The sequence below is a fragment of the Polypterus senegalus genome, chromosome 8 (assembly GCF_016835505.1).
Source record: "Polypterus senegalus isolate Bchr_013 chromosome 8, ASM1683550v1, whole genome shotgun sequence".
NCBI classification, from domain to species: Eukaryota; Metazoa; Chordata; class Cladistia; order Polypteriformes; family Polypteridae; genus Polypterus; species Polypterus senegalus.
This window is the reverse complement of record NC_053161.1, coordinates 66,592,709-66,610,497: the sequence shown is the minus strand read 5'-3', so window position 1 is coordinate 66,610,497 and position 17,789 is coordinate 66,592,709. Positions and strand designations below refer to the sequence as shown.

At 39.4% G+C, this 17,789-nt stretch overlaps 1 protein-coding gene across 1 annotated transcript in view; it reads right to left on the bottom strand.

The window, feature by feature from the left end:
• Window positions 1–17,544, bottom strand: part of LOC120534003 (sortilin-like) — a 129,441-nt gene extending 111,897 nt beyond the window's left edge. Inside the window, exon 1 of the mRNA XM_039761202.1 lies at window positions 17,137–17,544. Within this exon, the coding sequence (XP_039617136.1) occupies window positions 17,137–17,496 (360 nt within the window). The 5' untranslated portion in view covers window positions 17,497–17,544. The remainder of the gene's footprint in view (window positions 1–17,136) is intronic.
• Window positions 17,545–17,789: the final 245 nt, after the last annotated feature.

The window sequence follows — 17,789 nt, the reverse complement described above, 5'->3', positions numbered from 1 at the left end:
CTGAGGTGTCACCTGCTGCACTTGGGTCCCAATCCAGGTGGTTCGTTGTGGAGTGGGTGTGGCAACGCGCTATTAGCACATGCTCCCAACCTATAAATATATTAATAAGCTTGAAGGAAATAAGATAAATTGCAATTAGTATAGTTAATTTTGATTAAAAATTCTAATTGTGCGATGAATTATGATTCAATGTTTTAATCCAACAGCAGCCCTAGTTATTATATGTAACAGAACCATGTACATACCAAAACGTTAACATAAATACAGTAGGAAAGGTGTCTAATGTTAGTCTTGTAGGTCAGATGAGATTTTCACACCCAACCTATTAAAGAAATTTGTAATGAATTGTGGCAAAATCTGGCACAGCAAAGTCAACACCCACGGGACTTCTTCCTAAAACACCTACCCCTAATCCGTTCAGTCCATGCACTAAACTAAACCACTGGGGTTAACTGCAGTCACATACTGCAGATTCAGCACATGCCATAACAGCAAACATGTTATGAAGCACCAACCAGTTGTACATGACCACTGAAACTGCATTTAGCGTAGAACACTGCCAATGCACTACGTGCATCCCCCACCATACTTATTTAACCCCAACAACACCACAGAAATCAATAAATCCTTGGGCAGCACCCTTATTTTTATTTCAAACAAGTACCATGGTCTCTTCGCCTCACAAGCTTTTTGTATCATTTATTCCTCTGTCTCTCCCTTTCTTATGTTTCTTTACCGGCATTCCTTTCAGTTTGACTGTTTGACAGGTCAGTATTGTGGGGGATATTTTCATACCATAGAAATGAAAGCTCTCTATGGTGTGTGAATGGGCTTGTTTTTAGGTTATGTCTTGCACACTACTGCGATAAATAGACGGTGTAATATTACAAAATCTCACTTAGACAAACTCAATTAATTTTACTACATAATCATGTGATGACCCATCTCAAATATGTCTGCAAACTAATTTGAGTTGTGACTCACAGTTTAAGAAATAGTGGGCTACATTAACTAGACCTGGGCAATATATCAAGTGCCACAATATGAACAAAACTTTTTAATGCATCATTTGAAAATAAAACTATCATGATATATTTATTTAATAGGTTCACCAAGCACAGCTTGTAGTGCATAATTCTGCAGATTTCTGCAGATTGGGTTGCATCCTAAACACTGTCTTTATTTCCCTCTTTTCCATTGCACTGCACCACTTTAAACAGGTATTGTCATAAAGAGAGAGAGAGGTTAGGAGCACACACTGATACAGTGCATTGCCGCACCCAACACATGACAAACCAACTCAGGGTCCCAGATTAGGACACGAGTGCAGCCATGCAATGGGTGATACCTCAGCACCACACTAGTTCTGTTGGAGTGGAGCAGTGCGAGATTTTTTTTATGGTGGCTGGAGTGCCAATTCTGCCACCAACCACTAAGTTTTTCCCTGCAGATTGGAGGGTCTACATGCAGGGGCGGATGCAGATTAACGTCATACCCAAGATGGAGCAATTGCAGGTTAAGGGCCTTGCTCAAGGGCCCAACAGAGCAGAGTCACTTTTGGCATTTTACAGGATTCAAACCGGCAACCTTCCAATTGCCAGTGCAGATCCCAAGCCTAAGAGCCACCACTCTGCCATAATTGTCATAAAGCAGCCTTAAAAATCTAACATTGTATAAAAAAGAACAAATGTTAAATATAACATACAGTGTGTTGCAGTCAGGAGCACCAATGCAATCTGCAGCTGGTTAAACAGCACACTTTATAACTAGATATAATCACTTTATAAGTAGCTGCCTGTGCATTTGTGAAGTATTTGTGCAAAATGTTTGAGCGATTTAATTCCCTAGTTTGTCTGTATGATCTGTATAATCTCCCACTTGTTGTTTTGTTCTCGGGTTTCCCAAGATAAACTCCAGTGTTTCTGCTCCATTGTTTACCTTCCCAACCTGTCTTCTGATGGACTGTCTTTGCAGCTCTGCCTAGGTTATGATTTTTCTAATGGATTATGATTTTGAGTTTCTAGTTCTGAGTAAACAGCGTATGCGAAGAACCCTGTTTCTGTCCCATTATTACAATTACCAGTTCATTTTCAGTTCTTATTGATTATTTACAGTGCAAAATAGGTTGGTTACAGATCCCCATAGGTGTCCAAATTATGTACTTGGATTATTTTTATTTCTGTAAGAAGCATATATCGCAAGTCTTGGTTGGGGGTTCTGGACTGCAAAGAACTTTTTTTTCTTTCACTATCTATATATATAATTCACTAAGGCAAGACACCCATGGAAAGCACACCGGAAGGGGCGTGGATTCACTAAGCCGCCGACAAGTAAGACACCTATGGCACATGCAGGAAGGAGCCACGCCCACCAATTCCAAGACCACTGGATACGACGACAACTCGCAGAGCCACGCCCACCAACTCGGACGCGACGACACAGAAAAAACGGCGTCATTTATATTCATCTGTTGTACAGGCCACATGCACCTCCGAGCCACGTTGACTGTTCATAGAGGCATGTTTCTCACGGAGGTGAATCGCCATATGCAGCGTGTAAAACGGTTTGCGAGGGGTATCCCATGAGATCCTTAAAACAATCCTTTACAACTGAGGTTAAAACACAATTAGGTAAGCAGTCTTTAAAAACCGAGTTTTCGGTTACGCCGCACGTCCGCGTACACCATAGCAAACTGTTTTACACGCCACATACAGCAATTCGCATCCGCGACAAACATGCGTCTTCTTCACTCACGGACAATTATATGTTGCTCTCTCCAGAGTTCCATCTTTTCATTCACTTTCTGTTGTATCCTCAAACTATCCCTTTTTAGACAACTGTGTCTTTCCAGAAGTGTTCAACCATCAATAAATAATTATGTGGCGTTTGTTATGCCGCGGGTTCACTATTGTGTTGTATTTTGCTCTCTCCAGAGTTCCATCTTTTTATTCATTTACTGTTGTATTCTCACACCAACCCATTTTAGACAACCGTGTCTTTCCAGAACTGTTTAGCATTCAATAAATAATTATGCATGAGATTGAGCGTGTGTCTGCTCGGTGCAAAGAGGCGTGGGTAAGCCCCATTTGTGCTGCAAACCGTGGAATTCCCACTAATTGCGACTCATATGCTCCCACTGACTATGTCTCTACCCTTTGTACACACCCCCATCCCACTTCGCTACTACCGTGGTCGGGTGTCTTGGTGGATTATATATAGAAAAGCAGCCAAAACCGCACAGAGTAATGAAAAGTCTACGTGAGTCACAGGTGAATCTGGACTGTGCAAAGACGACAACAACTCAAGTGACGAGTTGGAGGTGGGCACATGAGCAGGCAGTGCATACTGAATGAGAAATCAGCAGACTAGCATGACGGAGGGGGCGGAATGGACGTCGTCCTCCTCTCCTCCCGTTCCACCCACCGTGCCTGAGCGGCATCCACCCCCATCCCTCCATCTGGGAGGAGAAGGCGCGATGGCGGTCCGCCAGTTTTCAGTCACAGACGATTGTGTGTTTGTTCGTTCCGTGCATTGTTACAATGTTGCTTTTCTTGCTGATTTATTACATTACCGATTTTTCAAATGTTCATTTTCTGCCTGTGCTTAAAAATCATTAAAAAAAACAGCCTGATTATGCGGCGTATGGTACGCTGTGGGTTGGTTAGTATAAAATACAGTAATCCCTCGCTATGTTACGCTTCGACTTTCGCGGCTTCACTCTATCGCGATTTTTTTCTCATACACGCTTACGTCACTACGCATGCTCTTTCTGAGAACTTTTATCTAAGCCCTACGATGGCTCCTAAACGTGCTGCTTTTTCTAAGCCTTCTGACAATAAAACTAAGCGCCGGAGGAAGATGCTTACTATCCAGGAGAAGGTGAAACTCTTGGATATGATTAAAGATGGCAATACCCTACAAAAGCCTCCTCATGCATATGAAAAGACAGTGCCAGCAACTGCCTATCAAGATGTTCTTCAGCCGCGCACCCAGACACCCACTGCCTAGTACTTCTTCACTGAAGACAACAACGCACCTGCTGAAGATACTGCACTACCTCTGAAGACTCTCCTACTGAGGTTGTGCCTTCATAGGTTAGTGGTTGTGTGCAATTAAATGTACAGTACAATAATCTACTATAAAAAAGCGTTCGGGATTGTCCTTCCGTCCCATGAGTGCAAAGCGTAGCGGTATTCCGCTTATTACAGACTTACTACTTGCGGCTTGAGGTACGAAGTGACGCGATGTGAGCAGAGTTCTGGTGCTGTCATCGTTCCCTTGCTTTTGATATTGAATCAAGCTGACAAATATGAGAGGGAAGAGAATTCCAGAGTTGAGGAGCATTATGAGAGAATGCTCAAGCTCCCATAGAACAGAGTTTGATGTGTGGTACAGAAAGTAGAGCTGCAGATGTGGATCTCAGTGAGCGAGAGGGAGTGTAAGTATGTAGGAGATCAGTGAGGTAGGGAGGAGCAAGGTTGTGGAGAGCTTTAAAGGTTAAGAGCAGTATTTTGTATCATATTCTGTAGTTAACAGGGAGTCAGTGAAGTTCAGAGAGAATAGGTACTGTACAATATATTCAGTGGATTTAGAACAGATTATTTTCTTGGGAGCAGAATTATGAATAAGTTGTAAGCAATGGATACGTTTTTGTAGGATGCCAGATAGACTAGCATATAGATTCAGTGCGTACGGAAAGTTTTCAGACACCCTTCAATTTTTCACTCTTTGTATATAGTGAGATACCTCTGTTTGGAAATATAGGTTGGTTCAGATGTACAGTATACATCAGTTTGAATAGAACAGTTGGGATTTACGGGCAGGCACAGCAACTCCATTCCACTTCATCATTGCTTTAACATTGTTGTCATTATTGTACATACAGTAGTTTACATGAGTTGGGGCAGGATGGAGGGCAGTAATGAGGTGGGGATGTATGCAGGTATTTTAAATAATGAAAGAAAAAAAAGTGCTTTGGAATCAAGGACCCCCAACCAAGACAGCTTATTCTCAATGTCTGGAGTAGAATGCCACTGTTCAGTCACTGTTGCTTTATGTAGCAGTCATGATCAGTGATGTAATCAAAATGACATCACTCATATCCTTTGGTGTAAAATGTGGGCATTGTGACTAAAGCCCATCTCCTGCTTAGCAACAATAGTTCAAACTATTGAGGTAGAAGTGGCTAGTGCTGTCTGCGATCATTTGGTGCCAAAAAAAGGTACAAATATGACGTCCATTATTTGGAAATGGTTTGGCTTCAGACAGAATGATACAGAACAAAAGACAGTTATATGCAAACTTTGCAAGAGTGAAAAAGGAACGAAGACTGGCAACACATCAAACCTATTCAATCATTTGAAAACAAAACACGTTTAATACATTCTTCATACTTTGTAACTTCAACAGCTTCTGTTCAGTGACAGCAACACTTTCTCGTTGAATACTATATGAAAAGACAAAGCCCAAATGGAAGGTATTCACTGATGCCATAACATATCACATTGAAAATGATATGGTTCCTATTGCTACTGTCGAAAATCATGAATTTCAGAAACTACTGAAGATGACTGATCCCAAATATGTCCTTAACAGTCATAAATACTTTATCAAAGAAGCGCTGCCCAACCCATATGATGTGGTGAAGGAGAAAATTTTGAATCAGCTTCACACATCCGATCTGTGGACTAATCATACCATGCAACCGCTCATGAGCTTAACAGGTTGATTTTATTGAGAACTGGGAGACTGGACTATATCAGAGAAACGATTGTGCTGGGGCTCAGAGATGTGCTTAAAGCATGGAAATTAGACAATGCACAACAAGTTTGCATTACCACAGACAACGCTGTCAACGTAACTGATTTGAACAAATGGAAGAGACTACAGTGCTTTGGTCACCGTTTGTGTGTGTGCATGCCTGTGTGTGTATCAGAAATATTTTAAATTAAATAATAATAATGTAAATAATGAATAGAACTGCAATTTGTGTTTTGTTTTAGAGAGAAGCATGAGAGATCCCAACATTGAACGGGCCATTGGAGTATGCAAGAGAATTGTTGAAAGTTTTTCCATGAGCTGGAAAAAGAGAAGGGATCTGACAGCAGCAGGGAAAGAGCTAAATCTGCCTTTCCATCAGCTCATAACAGAATCCCCTACAAGATGGGAATCAAGGGCGGCAATGGTCCAGAGAAAGCTGAAACAAAAGCGGGCCATCACCCAAGTTCTCTCATCTGACAAGACAACCAGACATCTTGCCCCCACTTGGCAGGGCATTAATGTTTTGGAGTCAACTGAGTTCTCCAGTCTCTCCCAGAACTTACAGGTGTGCTCTCTACTCAGTCCTTTGGCACAATATTAAGCCTATGTTACAGCTTTTTCAAACCAGCATCTTGGCCCACCAGCAGGAGGACACAGAGCTTACTATGTCAATTAAGACCAAAATTCTTGATTATCTAAGGGAGAGATTTAATGACTCTGCCACCCAACAACTACTGGGCACTGCTTCTTTTATGGATCCATTGTTTAAAAGATCAAAGATCAAAGAGTTGTGTCTGAAGAGGAGGCCCTTCACCATGATGAGACTGGTACCCAGCCTGGCCTAGCTGTGGGACCTGCAGAAGCAGCTGAAGCAACACCACAGCCAAAAAAAGAAGCAAAGCCTTGGTAGTTTATTTAAGAGGCCAACATCTACATCCAAATTGCCTCACAGAGCTAAAACTTAAACTGACCTTTCAATATATACCTGAAAGGAGCCACGATTGACACTGAGACAAACCCACTTGCTTGGTGGAAGCCACCTTGCAAAAAATATCTCTGCATACATGCACTAGTTCACCCTCAGAAAAAGCATTTAGCATAGGGGGCAACATAGTGAATGGCCACAGGGCACCTTTAAAGCCAGAAGCAGTTGATAGATTTGTATTTCTTGCACAAAATTTGTGAAGTTGCTTAAATGCTTGTTCTTGCCGTGGTTTATTTGTTTACAAAACATAATTTAAAAATAAAAATGTTCAAATATGCTCTTTTTAATTTTATTTTATGGCAAATCTACCAAATTAGTTAAAGCACCTACTCCTATACTACCCAAGTACATTCAGAAAATTGGTTTTCTTCTGTTAATGTTGATGTAAGTTTCTTGTGATAATGTGTATATGTTGTTTATGCCTGTACTATTATAAAGTAAATCATATAAAGTTATTACTGTGCAATTAGATCAAAATAATTAAATATAAGAACAATATAACTGTGTGACTTCTTTTTGAGTAAAACTTGATAGGCAAAACTATCCATGTATATTGTATATCGACATTTGGTCCAAAAATATCGTGATTTGAATTTTGAACCATATCACTCAGCCCTAACATTAACCTCGTCTAAGATTTGGCAGTATATTTCTTCTGGTATGAATTTCATTAAAAGAAAAAAAAAAAATCGGTATGGTAAAAATGTATAATGTATAAGGAAATAAGAAATATAATTTTCTGTTGGTGTATTTCTTCCTTAAAGATAATGTATTCTTCTATGGAGTCAACCCCTTTAAGAATATTACCAAAAGGGATGTGCAGTTCACCCTGATTGGAGAGTCAACGTAAATGGGAAGTCATATCTTGTGCTGTATTTACTTGGCAGCAGGAACAGCAGTGGTGACAGTACAAACTATAAGGCAAAGGAGTGATTAAGAAAAGAAAAAAATGCACAATTGTAATCAGTTGAGGAAGGACAAACACCTGCTGTTGTTTCTATTTGAGTAGCAGAGCATTAACAAGCATTTTGACAGATCATTAGTGTTCACTGTTACTGTTAGAACATAGTATTAAATTATACAGTAGTATGATTTAGATTTTTGGCCAAAATCCCCACTACTAACTTCATCAGTGAAGAGATTAAAAAAATAATTTATTCACTGCCAGTGAATCTGCAAAAGACCACAAAACACTGTACAGACTGTGCTGAATTTTACTATTGTGTCAGTAAAAGCATTAGTGAAGTGATCATGCAGAGCAGATTAGGTTTTTTTTAACTATGGGAAGAGAAAAGTTAATTATAAGGAGTTTCCAAAACAGTAGTTGTTTGATATATGAAAATATGGTGAAGATGGGTTTGAAGTTGAAGTTGAAGATGGCTGCAAGTACTAAGCCAGATACTGAATTTTAAAAAGCTTTTTTTCTTTTCAGTTCAAAGTGCTAAAGGAGGAATGCTGATCATACAGAACCTGCAAGGTGCATCCTTCTAAAAGTATTACATTAGCACATCCTGCCAAGAGATTAGTTTGTTTCGAAAGGCAACTGCATGTAATATACATAGAAACATGTTAGTTACTTGGTGCTCATTAACTGCCCTGCCCGTTTTGGAAGGAAACTGTTGATCAGAAAATGGGAACCACCTCCTTATCAGCCATATGCAAATTTTAAAGGACAACTGACTTTCATTTACCAGTTTACTATCTGTCAAGAGCATTAGTGAAAATCAATTTCTACAACTTTGTGATAAACTAATCCTAATAGCTAGTTAGTTTGCAAACAACCGTATAGATTTTTCTTCTTACCTAAGTAAGGTGGAGTAAAGGCAGTAACATCGTTGTGAAGGCATTTTAATAATTTTTGTCATGTCCTTAGCTGAAATAGCAGAAGAAATAGATTGATTATGGATGTACATTCATGTGAGCCTCATCCCTGATGCTGCCACAAGAGTCCTCAGCCCTCTATAACCACACAACTATTGCAATTTTGATGAACCCTTGAGACTTGACCTGTCAAAAGCATGAGCAGTACTACCAAATTTCAAAACTTAACACAATCCAAATTCAAAATTGGTCAATCTCTTTTCTTCTCAGTGCACATGGAGAGGCACATGCACAAAGATAAATTTTCACACTCATGGTTTTACAATGCTTTGCTCGGCTGTTGTGTGCTAGAGTTGATAGACAGAAAGTGCCAAGCGCTGGGGAAAAACTGGTATTAATTAAATCTGTAATTCTTTGTAAAATGGGGAAGCAGATAATAACCATAACAGGCCTACAAAGAAAGCACTAAAAGCAAAGCAAATGCATGCAGGCATGGTTTTTTGCTATCTTCTGCAGCCTAACATAAGCAAATCCATTTGTGTAACAGGTTAGTACTAGCAATCAAGCACTAATACTACACCAACTGCCAGACTTCAAAAAGAAACAATAGTTGTCAATAACCTTTGAAATTAACCAGTGAAACTGACACAGCTAGACTGTACAAAAACTCTACTTGTTTTACATTCCATCTGACTTATAATCCACAACAATTTATAGTTAAGATGCCCTTCATCAATTGAAGTCTGGCTCTACCTACGTCTACCATGGACAATTTCAAGGCTGATTTTCTTTGGTCAACAGCTGCCGACTATTGACTTAAGTCCTTACTGCTGCTGCTACCTGAAGGGATGGTGAACACACTGTGGAAAGCAAGGGGAAAGTTCTTCTATGACTTTTCTACCATCCAAACACATCCTTCTAATCTTTAATGATGTGATTGTAACTGATGTATTGTTTGAACTTCATCTCCAGTTTCATTCAGATGTTCACCCATTCTTCAAACTTTGCCACTACTGCCATCCTTCACTTGGCACTGGGTTCACAGAATGGTTTACCATGTGTTGCGAACTGTTCAATGCCTGGTCTTTTAGTAAACATCTTTACTTTCAGTGTGAGATTGCATGCAGAGCTGGCAGAATTCAGGCCATAAGAATAGAACAACAATAGGCACCGGATCCATATTAACTATCAGTTTAGCCAGCCATGATGTCTCTTACTCATAACAGTTTGATAATTGCTATCTGTGCAGGTTTGCAGCAATGCTTAAGCCTCTCATGCCTCACTACAAACACGTTGAGGTTAAGGTACCGATTGCACTACAGCCCCATATGAGCAAGTTTATCACAGAATTCTAGGACATTATGGGATATGTTATTGATTCTTTGGCTCTTCCCAGCTCTTCAGCTTTTCCCAAAGCATGGTATGCAAATCATTAATTGACCCTAAGGTAACTAACCAGATCCGTTTGTTTCACTCATTCCATTCGTACTTTCGCAGCCTGCAAAGTTTCTGAAATTTCTGGGACAATAGATCTCCATTCTGTGTGATCAGGGGCATGCTTGAACACAACATTTTATATATGGTCCTAGCAGACAGGTCAATGAAGTTAGTATACATGCAGACAAGTCAAGTATAGCAATGATGTTTTATTCTTGATCAGTGACTCACAACAGCAGCTTCAAAACTAAACTCAGACACGAGTTGTCACTGTAATTCACTCTCTCTCTGTATGTTACCACCAGTTTTTGCTCCTTTGGCATGGAACATAAACCATGGTAAAGCCTGTATTCCACTGTGATATAGTGGTAGAGCAACTGTCAGTTACTGTCAGTCCAAATTTCACCGATCATCTGCAAAATAACATCAGACTTAATCCCTGCCATTTATCTGCCTCTTTATGGCTGATCTCTTTATACATCCAGAAGATGGCAATATGATCAGGTAGCACACTTTCAGCATCAGAATGACCATGGCTAGCTCCCATGTTCATTCCTGCACTAGATCTATAAAAGCTTTTCCTGTAATCATGTGAAATAGTCCAATCTTTCCAAAACAAAACTTCCCACACTTGTCCCTGAGATCTCTAACACTGATGTCTGTATCTGGCTAGAAGTTACTGTTGTGGCACAGGTATCATTGAAGAGAAGACATACCAGTTTCTTGCTATCAAGTCAAAATATCAATGCAACCTCTACACTACACATGACAAGTAATAATGAGTGAACCCCATTGAGTTCGCTTTGCTTAAGAGAAATCGGGGATATGTTCGGAAACTTTGAGGAACTCAGCAAAATGCATAAAAGTCAATGGAATTTTATGAATGAGGAACTGAATTACCTTTGAATGGATTTTAATGGTACAATGGACTTTTATGTGTCCCTGTGGGCTAGAGAATCCCTACAGATTTTATTTTTTTTCTCCAGTCTCTGGAGTTTTTTTTTTGTTTTTTCTGTCCACCCTGGCCATCGGACCTTACTTATTCTATGTTATTTAATGTTGACTTATTTTTATTGTGTCTTCTATTTTTCTATTCTTCATTTTGTAAAGCACTTTGAGCTACATTTTTTTTTGTATGAAAATGTACTATATAAATAAATGTTGTTGTTGCCGCCAGCTATGCTGCACTGATTATTGTGGCCAAAAATGAGACAGGAGAGTCACTGGGCATGTCACATTACATGACTGTTTTCACAGGAACATGTTACTGACTGGGTCAATGGAAAAGTCACAAAATTTGACATGGACTAAAGAAGAATAGAAGCCCCTCACTTTGACAGAAACAAAGTGCCTATTTAGGAAAGCATCTCTAATAAATGTTTTCCTATTATTTAATAGGGTTTTTTGTTTAGTATCTGCTCCATTCTATAAACAAATAGTGCCTCAAACGTTTACTCCTGCCTCCACCTCTAAATCTATCTAGGGTTCATGGGGTGTGCTTAGACAAGCCCATGTAGCACTTTTGTTTGTACAATGTACTTTTTATCAGACATTTATGAAACAGTTCTGTTGCTTTTAACTCCTTTTGTCCATTTTTTGCCTTTCTCTTCTTGGTTTGCATAGCCTATTTTTGAATTTGCCTTAAATATTTGCATGACAGGCACACTGTTAAAATACATAGCTAAGAAATTTTCAACCTTGGAAAAGAGCTAGGCAACTACTGAAAATATGAACAATTTGTGCTGATTACAATACAACTCAAAAGGAAATATAATTTTATAGGATCCACAGGCAATTTAAAATTTTAAAAAGTGATCTCTTGTTATCCCATGGAGCACAGGAATCGTTATGTTAAAAAAGACTTCAGAAAGAAGAGATACTTTAAAGCACCTTGTAATATTAGAGGGCACGCAACAGAAATAATAATTATAAATAGGAACTAGGGCCATACAATTAAACATGGCATTGAATATTAACACATCCTAAATAAAACACACTGTAAAGAATGAAGAGCGATACTAGAGTAAATGTTTGTTTTATACATTTTCCTCACCCTGTTCGCTATATGAGGGATGGCCAGCGGACTCCTCCTTATAGAAATGACAATGGGAGATGGCTGTTGAAGGGTGCATCCCCTGGTGGCATCCATGAAACCCAACAAGGCTGCCCTTAACTCCAAATCCCATTAAGCCCGTCAGGAATTCGTGGAGCCAGAGCAACCCGGGGGAGCTGCCAAGTAGCAGCTCCTGTGCACATCTGCTTCACCAGTCCTTATGGAATATATGTGCTATAAAAATCTATTTAAAATATTCTAAAAAAAACTTTATATAATACTTTTACTGATGAAATCAAGGGCAGCATTATGGGAAATCTTTACTCTGATTAGTCCCAAAAATCAACTACAATTTAAATTGACATAATGTTTTTCAAGAATTTCTATTCCAAACTAGTGCATAAAAATGTCTCTCCTTGTGTGTATTATTTTAACTAGGTGCCGCATAATTCTTAACCACTAAATAAATTTGTCCTAATATAGCAAAAAACAACACAATCAGCATTCAGCTGAATTAGTAAAAATTGGAACTCTTTTGGCCGAATGTGTAACAATGCTTATGTTGTTCTCCTCCACAGGTTGTGGAAGGCACTTTCCAACATTTCCTGTTCCAAAGGGAATGGGTAACACCTCACACCACATTATACTGTAAGGTGTGGATGTCATATTTTGAGGATTGTACTTATTATTTTATAATGAGAAATGAGTACTAGTGTCATACTGGGAGAAATCAAAATGCTTTTATGAAAGGAAAAGCAAATGGACAAAGGAACGGAGAAGGGACACAAATGAAAAGCTATTTAAACAAGTTGTGGTTAAAAGAAAATGTGGACCTGCACAACCTCCAAGCCAAAAAATAGACAAAGCACCCTGAGAAGCAAAGTACACTCACATATTATTTATTTTTATTTATTTGCCTTTTTTCAAAGTTATTTTTTTTTTTAAAGACACACTTCAATAATAAATTGGTTTTGCATCACATTACAGTTTCATAATTCAATTTCATTGAAAACCATAAATCAAAAGTGAAACTGATTTTAATTTGAGCCTTATGCAATGGCACAAAACAAATGTGTAAAGAGTAACTGAAAAAAAATGTATCCTGATCATTTTTTCTGAACCTTGGCTTTGACCAAGAATTTGTAGTTTGGTCCAACACCACATTTAACAATGGAAAATGATGATTAATGACATATAAACAAACACTACTGCATATTATTAAATATAGACCAAAATTAGTTACTTTTAATACATAACGTGCACAATATCTCAAAAGGATCTTTCCATTTAAAAACACGTGGAGAAGCTATATGACTGCTTACACTGATGTAAATAATAAGCACCACTGATGATCGCTCTTTAGTTCCGCAAGGAGGCTTAACAATGCCAATCCGTCCTTTCAGGCCTCACAGACCTTTACAGATTTAAAGCATACTGGCTTTCTGCATCATTGTCTGTTTGTCAACTGTACTGTAGCAGATCACAAAGTCATGTAGACAGTGCAAAATGGAACAGTCCATTTTTTCACTATAGCCAAGCCCTTACAAAGGACATTTATTGAAGACAGGATAGGAAAAGCATTTCCCAACATTTCAGACCACCTACCCCAGTAATAAACTACTTGCTTACAAATGCAGTTTCTAGTCCCTGGCCATTAAAATGGTTACTCGCATATCATTATCTGCTTGAACTGTTATCAAGACTTCATTTTTAATAGCACCTGCACTACCAATCAATTTTCACATTCAATATTACAGACCCTTTGCAGCTCAATTCCTTGTGTTGCCTGTTTGTTACATTGGTTATCTAATATATGATGCATGTATACATTTATGCACTATACTGTCGCTGAACGTTTCCATTATCAATAAATATCTTGTATTATAATGTAAGGCATCATGACAATAAATCAAAGTGAATTTAGAGGCAGTGCTACCACTAGACTTAACCCCAGACTGTTCTGTGTTTTAGAGGTAGTGAATAGTGATGTGAAGAGTGATCACAGCAGAAATAAGATGGAGTATGTAGTTAGGCCACCAGTGCACAATGCTTCTATCACCAGGGGTAGAATTTTCAAACCTCTCCTCACATCATAACCTATTTGTAATGCTTATGAGTGACAGTTTGGTAATGGCATTTGAGATGAACCTACGATTCATATAAAGAGCGTGTCAGACTAACTGACTAGCATCTGAAATAAACAAAAGATGTATGTGTAAAATATTACATTGGCAGAGTTCTGCACAGCACTATCTACTGTATGTGTGTACAACTGAAATGCTGAGTGTCTTTTAGTAATGTATGCATTTTCCATGTTGCTGAATAAAGGGGAAACATTTGATAAGCACTGGAAGCAAATCTAAGATCTGACCAAGATCAGTTTTAAGATTTTAATTGCTAACTAATCACTTTAGCTAAGGCAATAGCTACACGTCTTAGCAAGTTTAAAGCATACTCCTGTAGTAAACTGTAGTACCAATAATGCACTCTGTATTTCTTCTTTCTACACATTTTGTCACTGAATTCAAACTAACACTGATGGCTCTCAATACAGAGCAGTCAAATGCAACTATAAAGTGATACTGTATGTCAAAAAAACAGTTTTATATTAAATTTATATAAGTATACTGTTGTTAAATTTACTTATTAAGCTTTTTTTTGTAAAACGTGATTTGTCTAAGCATTCTAGTACAACAGGTTGAACTCCCATATACAATATACCTACTGTATGAATGGGCAGCACAATGGTTAATTTTACTGCTGTCCCCAACCTCCTGAAAACTAGATTCAAATCCTGGCACTGTGTATGTCGCATTTACACAACCTCCTATGCCTGTGTGATTGTTTTCAACAGGCACTCTAATTTTCTTGCCACATCTTTAACATTGTCTGGTGAAGTTCAGTTGGAATCTCTAAATCAGCTTCATATGAGCATATTTTAACTTGTTAGTTTGAGACAGTATCACAAGGAGTAACTGCTTTTCAAATATAAAATATCACAACTGAACACATGCACACATAACTCCTTACTCATTTTCAATATACTAGCTCAAAGCTGAAAATTAACCCAAGATAACCTAAGAGTGTTTTCTTTGCATCTCCCTGACACTGAGTACTTTCAGCCAATGAATTACTCAGCAGAAGTGTGTCAAGAAAAACTGCTCGGGCTCCTTTATACCAACAGAAATACACCTGAACAATGCTTCACTTTCACTGTAACTACAAAGTCAGAGGTTTTCTTTCTTTTTAGTCATTTTGGTGCGTGCTCAGAATACAGTGTGTGTGACTGTGTACAATTTGTAATTTATTTAAAGAGCTTTTGTAAAAATCCAGATTTCCCACGTGGAACAAATGAAGTGTAAAAATCCAGATTTCCCACAGGGGACAAATCAAGTGTAAATAAATAAATAACGTCTCTCTCTATATGGTGAACTTGTGCCCTTTCAGGGCTCATTCTTGCCTTGTTCCAACTGCTACTGGTATAGGTCATGGCTCCCACAACACTGACCTAGATGAATGGATAGTTATAGCTTCAATTTAAATATGTAGGAACTAATCAATGCACAATAGCTGATACCCTGATTCGATCTTTTGCATCACTTTTACCTCTTTTACAGATAGGGTTGCATACAGGATAGCCTTGCTGCCTCACGGCATTTAAACAACATTTTGCTTTCTGTGTGATGTGTATATGTTCCATCTGTGCTTGTAGGTATTGTTTGCGTATTCAGGTTTCCTCCTATATGCATGCTGTCAGGTGGTATGATGCCTCTAGATTAACTTGGGTGTGACTGAGTGTGGGCATGTTGAAATGTGCTGTTCTTGTGCTGGAAAAAGTATGATAATAAATTGGGTACACGTTCATCTTTTTGTTTCCGCACTATTTTTAACTCTTAAGACTGGGACAGAATCACAAAGAGAAGTAGTTTTCAAGTATAAAACATGCCAGCTGGACACACTTGTCCACAATCCCTCATGCATCCACATTAAGACAGCTTCAAGCTGCCAGTTAACCTAAGATGAGAAGTCAGGATGTGGGAGGTAACTGGGGTGTGGAATCAAATCCAGGTCTTTGGAGCTGTGATGGTAAAACACTGCACCATCCTGAGATTTATATTAACTGTAGAAAACATTATCATGGGATACAAGTATAACGCTAAAAAGACTGCACATAAATCTAGCACAATATGCTGTTGGGTTCAGGGCAGTCTTAACTTATGGGCACAATGGGGGCCCCAGCAGCGTAGGGACCCACGATGCTTCTGATGCCAACGTATGTTTCTTTTTTGCTATCAAAACAGCGGCCCCAACGCACTACTTTGCCCGGGGGCCTATAATTCTGTAAAGACGGTCATGATTGGGTTAACATTCCCAAGCCGGCTAAATCCTGCTGAGGGCTGCGGCCGGCAGAGTACTACACTAGCAGCGTTGGGCGCAAAGCAGGAGCTGACCTTTTGTGGGGCGCCCTGTCATCAATGTGGCCACATGCGTATGTCAATATTGTTTGTCTAGTTACCTCAGAACACACCCGCAGTACCTGAAGAAAACCTAACGCAGCAACGCGGAGATCAGTTAAAATATTAAAGGTGCGTACTGCATGTATACTAACAGGTCTCAAACTTTCTTAATCTAAGACAGGACAGAACCTATCTTGACAGCGTCGGATACAGGGAAGCAACCAGTCCTGTAAATGTTTGCGGGTTCTTCATTAAGGTCAGGTGAATGAGTACGCTCTTAATGCTTAAACGCAACAGCGACATTATTTGAAACTAGGAAACACGTCTGTCGTTCATCCAAACGAGAATGTCAAGCTGTCATCGTGGGCAAGGCCGAGGAATTATCGATACTGAAAAATTCTGGGCACTGTGAACAAAATAGAACGTGCGAATTAAGAGAAACAATGAACGAACAACGTGTAGAGAGTGAGGACAATGGATATGACATAAGGAATTAGAAAAATGAAAAGGAAAACATTTCTGTTTTAAAGATAAATGGCATACGCCACGGACATGTGAAAGTAAAACTTTTAAATGTTCAGAAAAGCCTTGGGGTTCCGGGTTACGAGTCGCTTGGTACTCACCAGGTGAGTGTTGCGTTGCAGGCTCTCCAAGACCGCCGCCTCGACAGCTCGCACGCACAGGGAGGTGCCTCGTGCTGCCGTCGTGTTGTTGTCCTTGCTAGCCTCGCGCTTCGCCCTCGTCCTCCTGAAGATCCGAAACCTGGCGTCCGTCGCCTCACGTTGCCCGAATATCGCATCCGCCGCGGCGAGTGTCCCAAGCACGCTCAAAGTTGCGAGCAGCAGTCGAGGTGTCATCTTTGCTGAACCTCCAAAGCCGCAACACAAAGACGTTAAACCGGCTCCTTTCAAACCTGCTCGTCTGGTGTCAGTAAACAAAAGAGGTGGCGCCGAGTCCCTGGTGGCGCTCACCCGCATACACATAGACACAGATGATCTGTGCGACACTTGTCACGAGCGCAGCGACCTGTCAGGCACTAAATAAACGGAACAAATGACTTTGGCTTCTTATATCTATTACAGGATGGTGGTGTAACACGGCAACAAAGCCAAGCGACAAAGCGTTGTCTATCTCAACATTCGAAATACACTTTATATCTGTACAATTTGGTCTTTCAGCTGGGGTAGACACGAGAAGCACATTGTCTGCTAACAAAATACAAATCAACAGTACGGCAAGATTTTAGCAAATTCCATTAATCCACACATCCATTTTC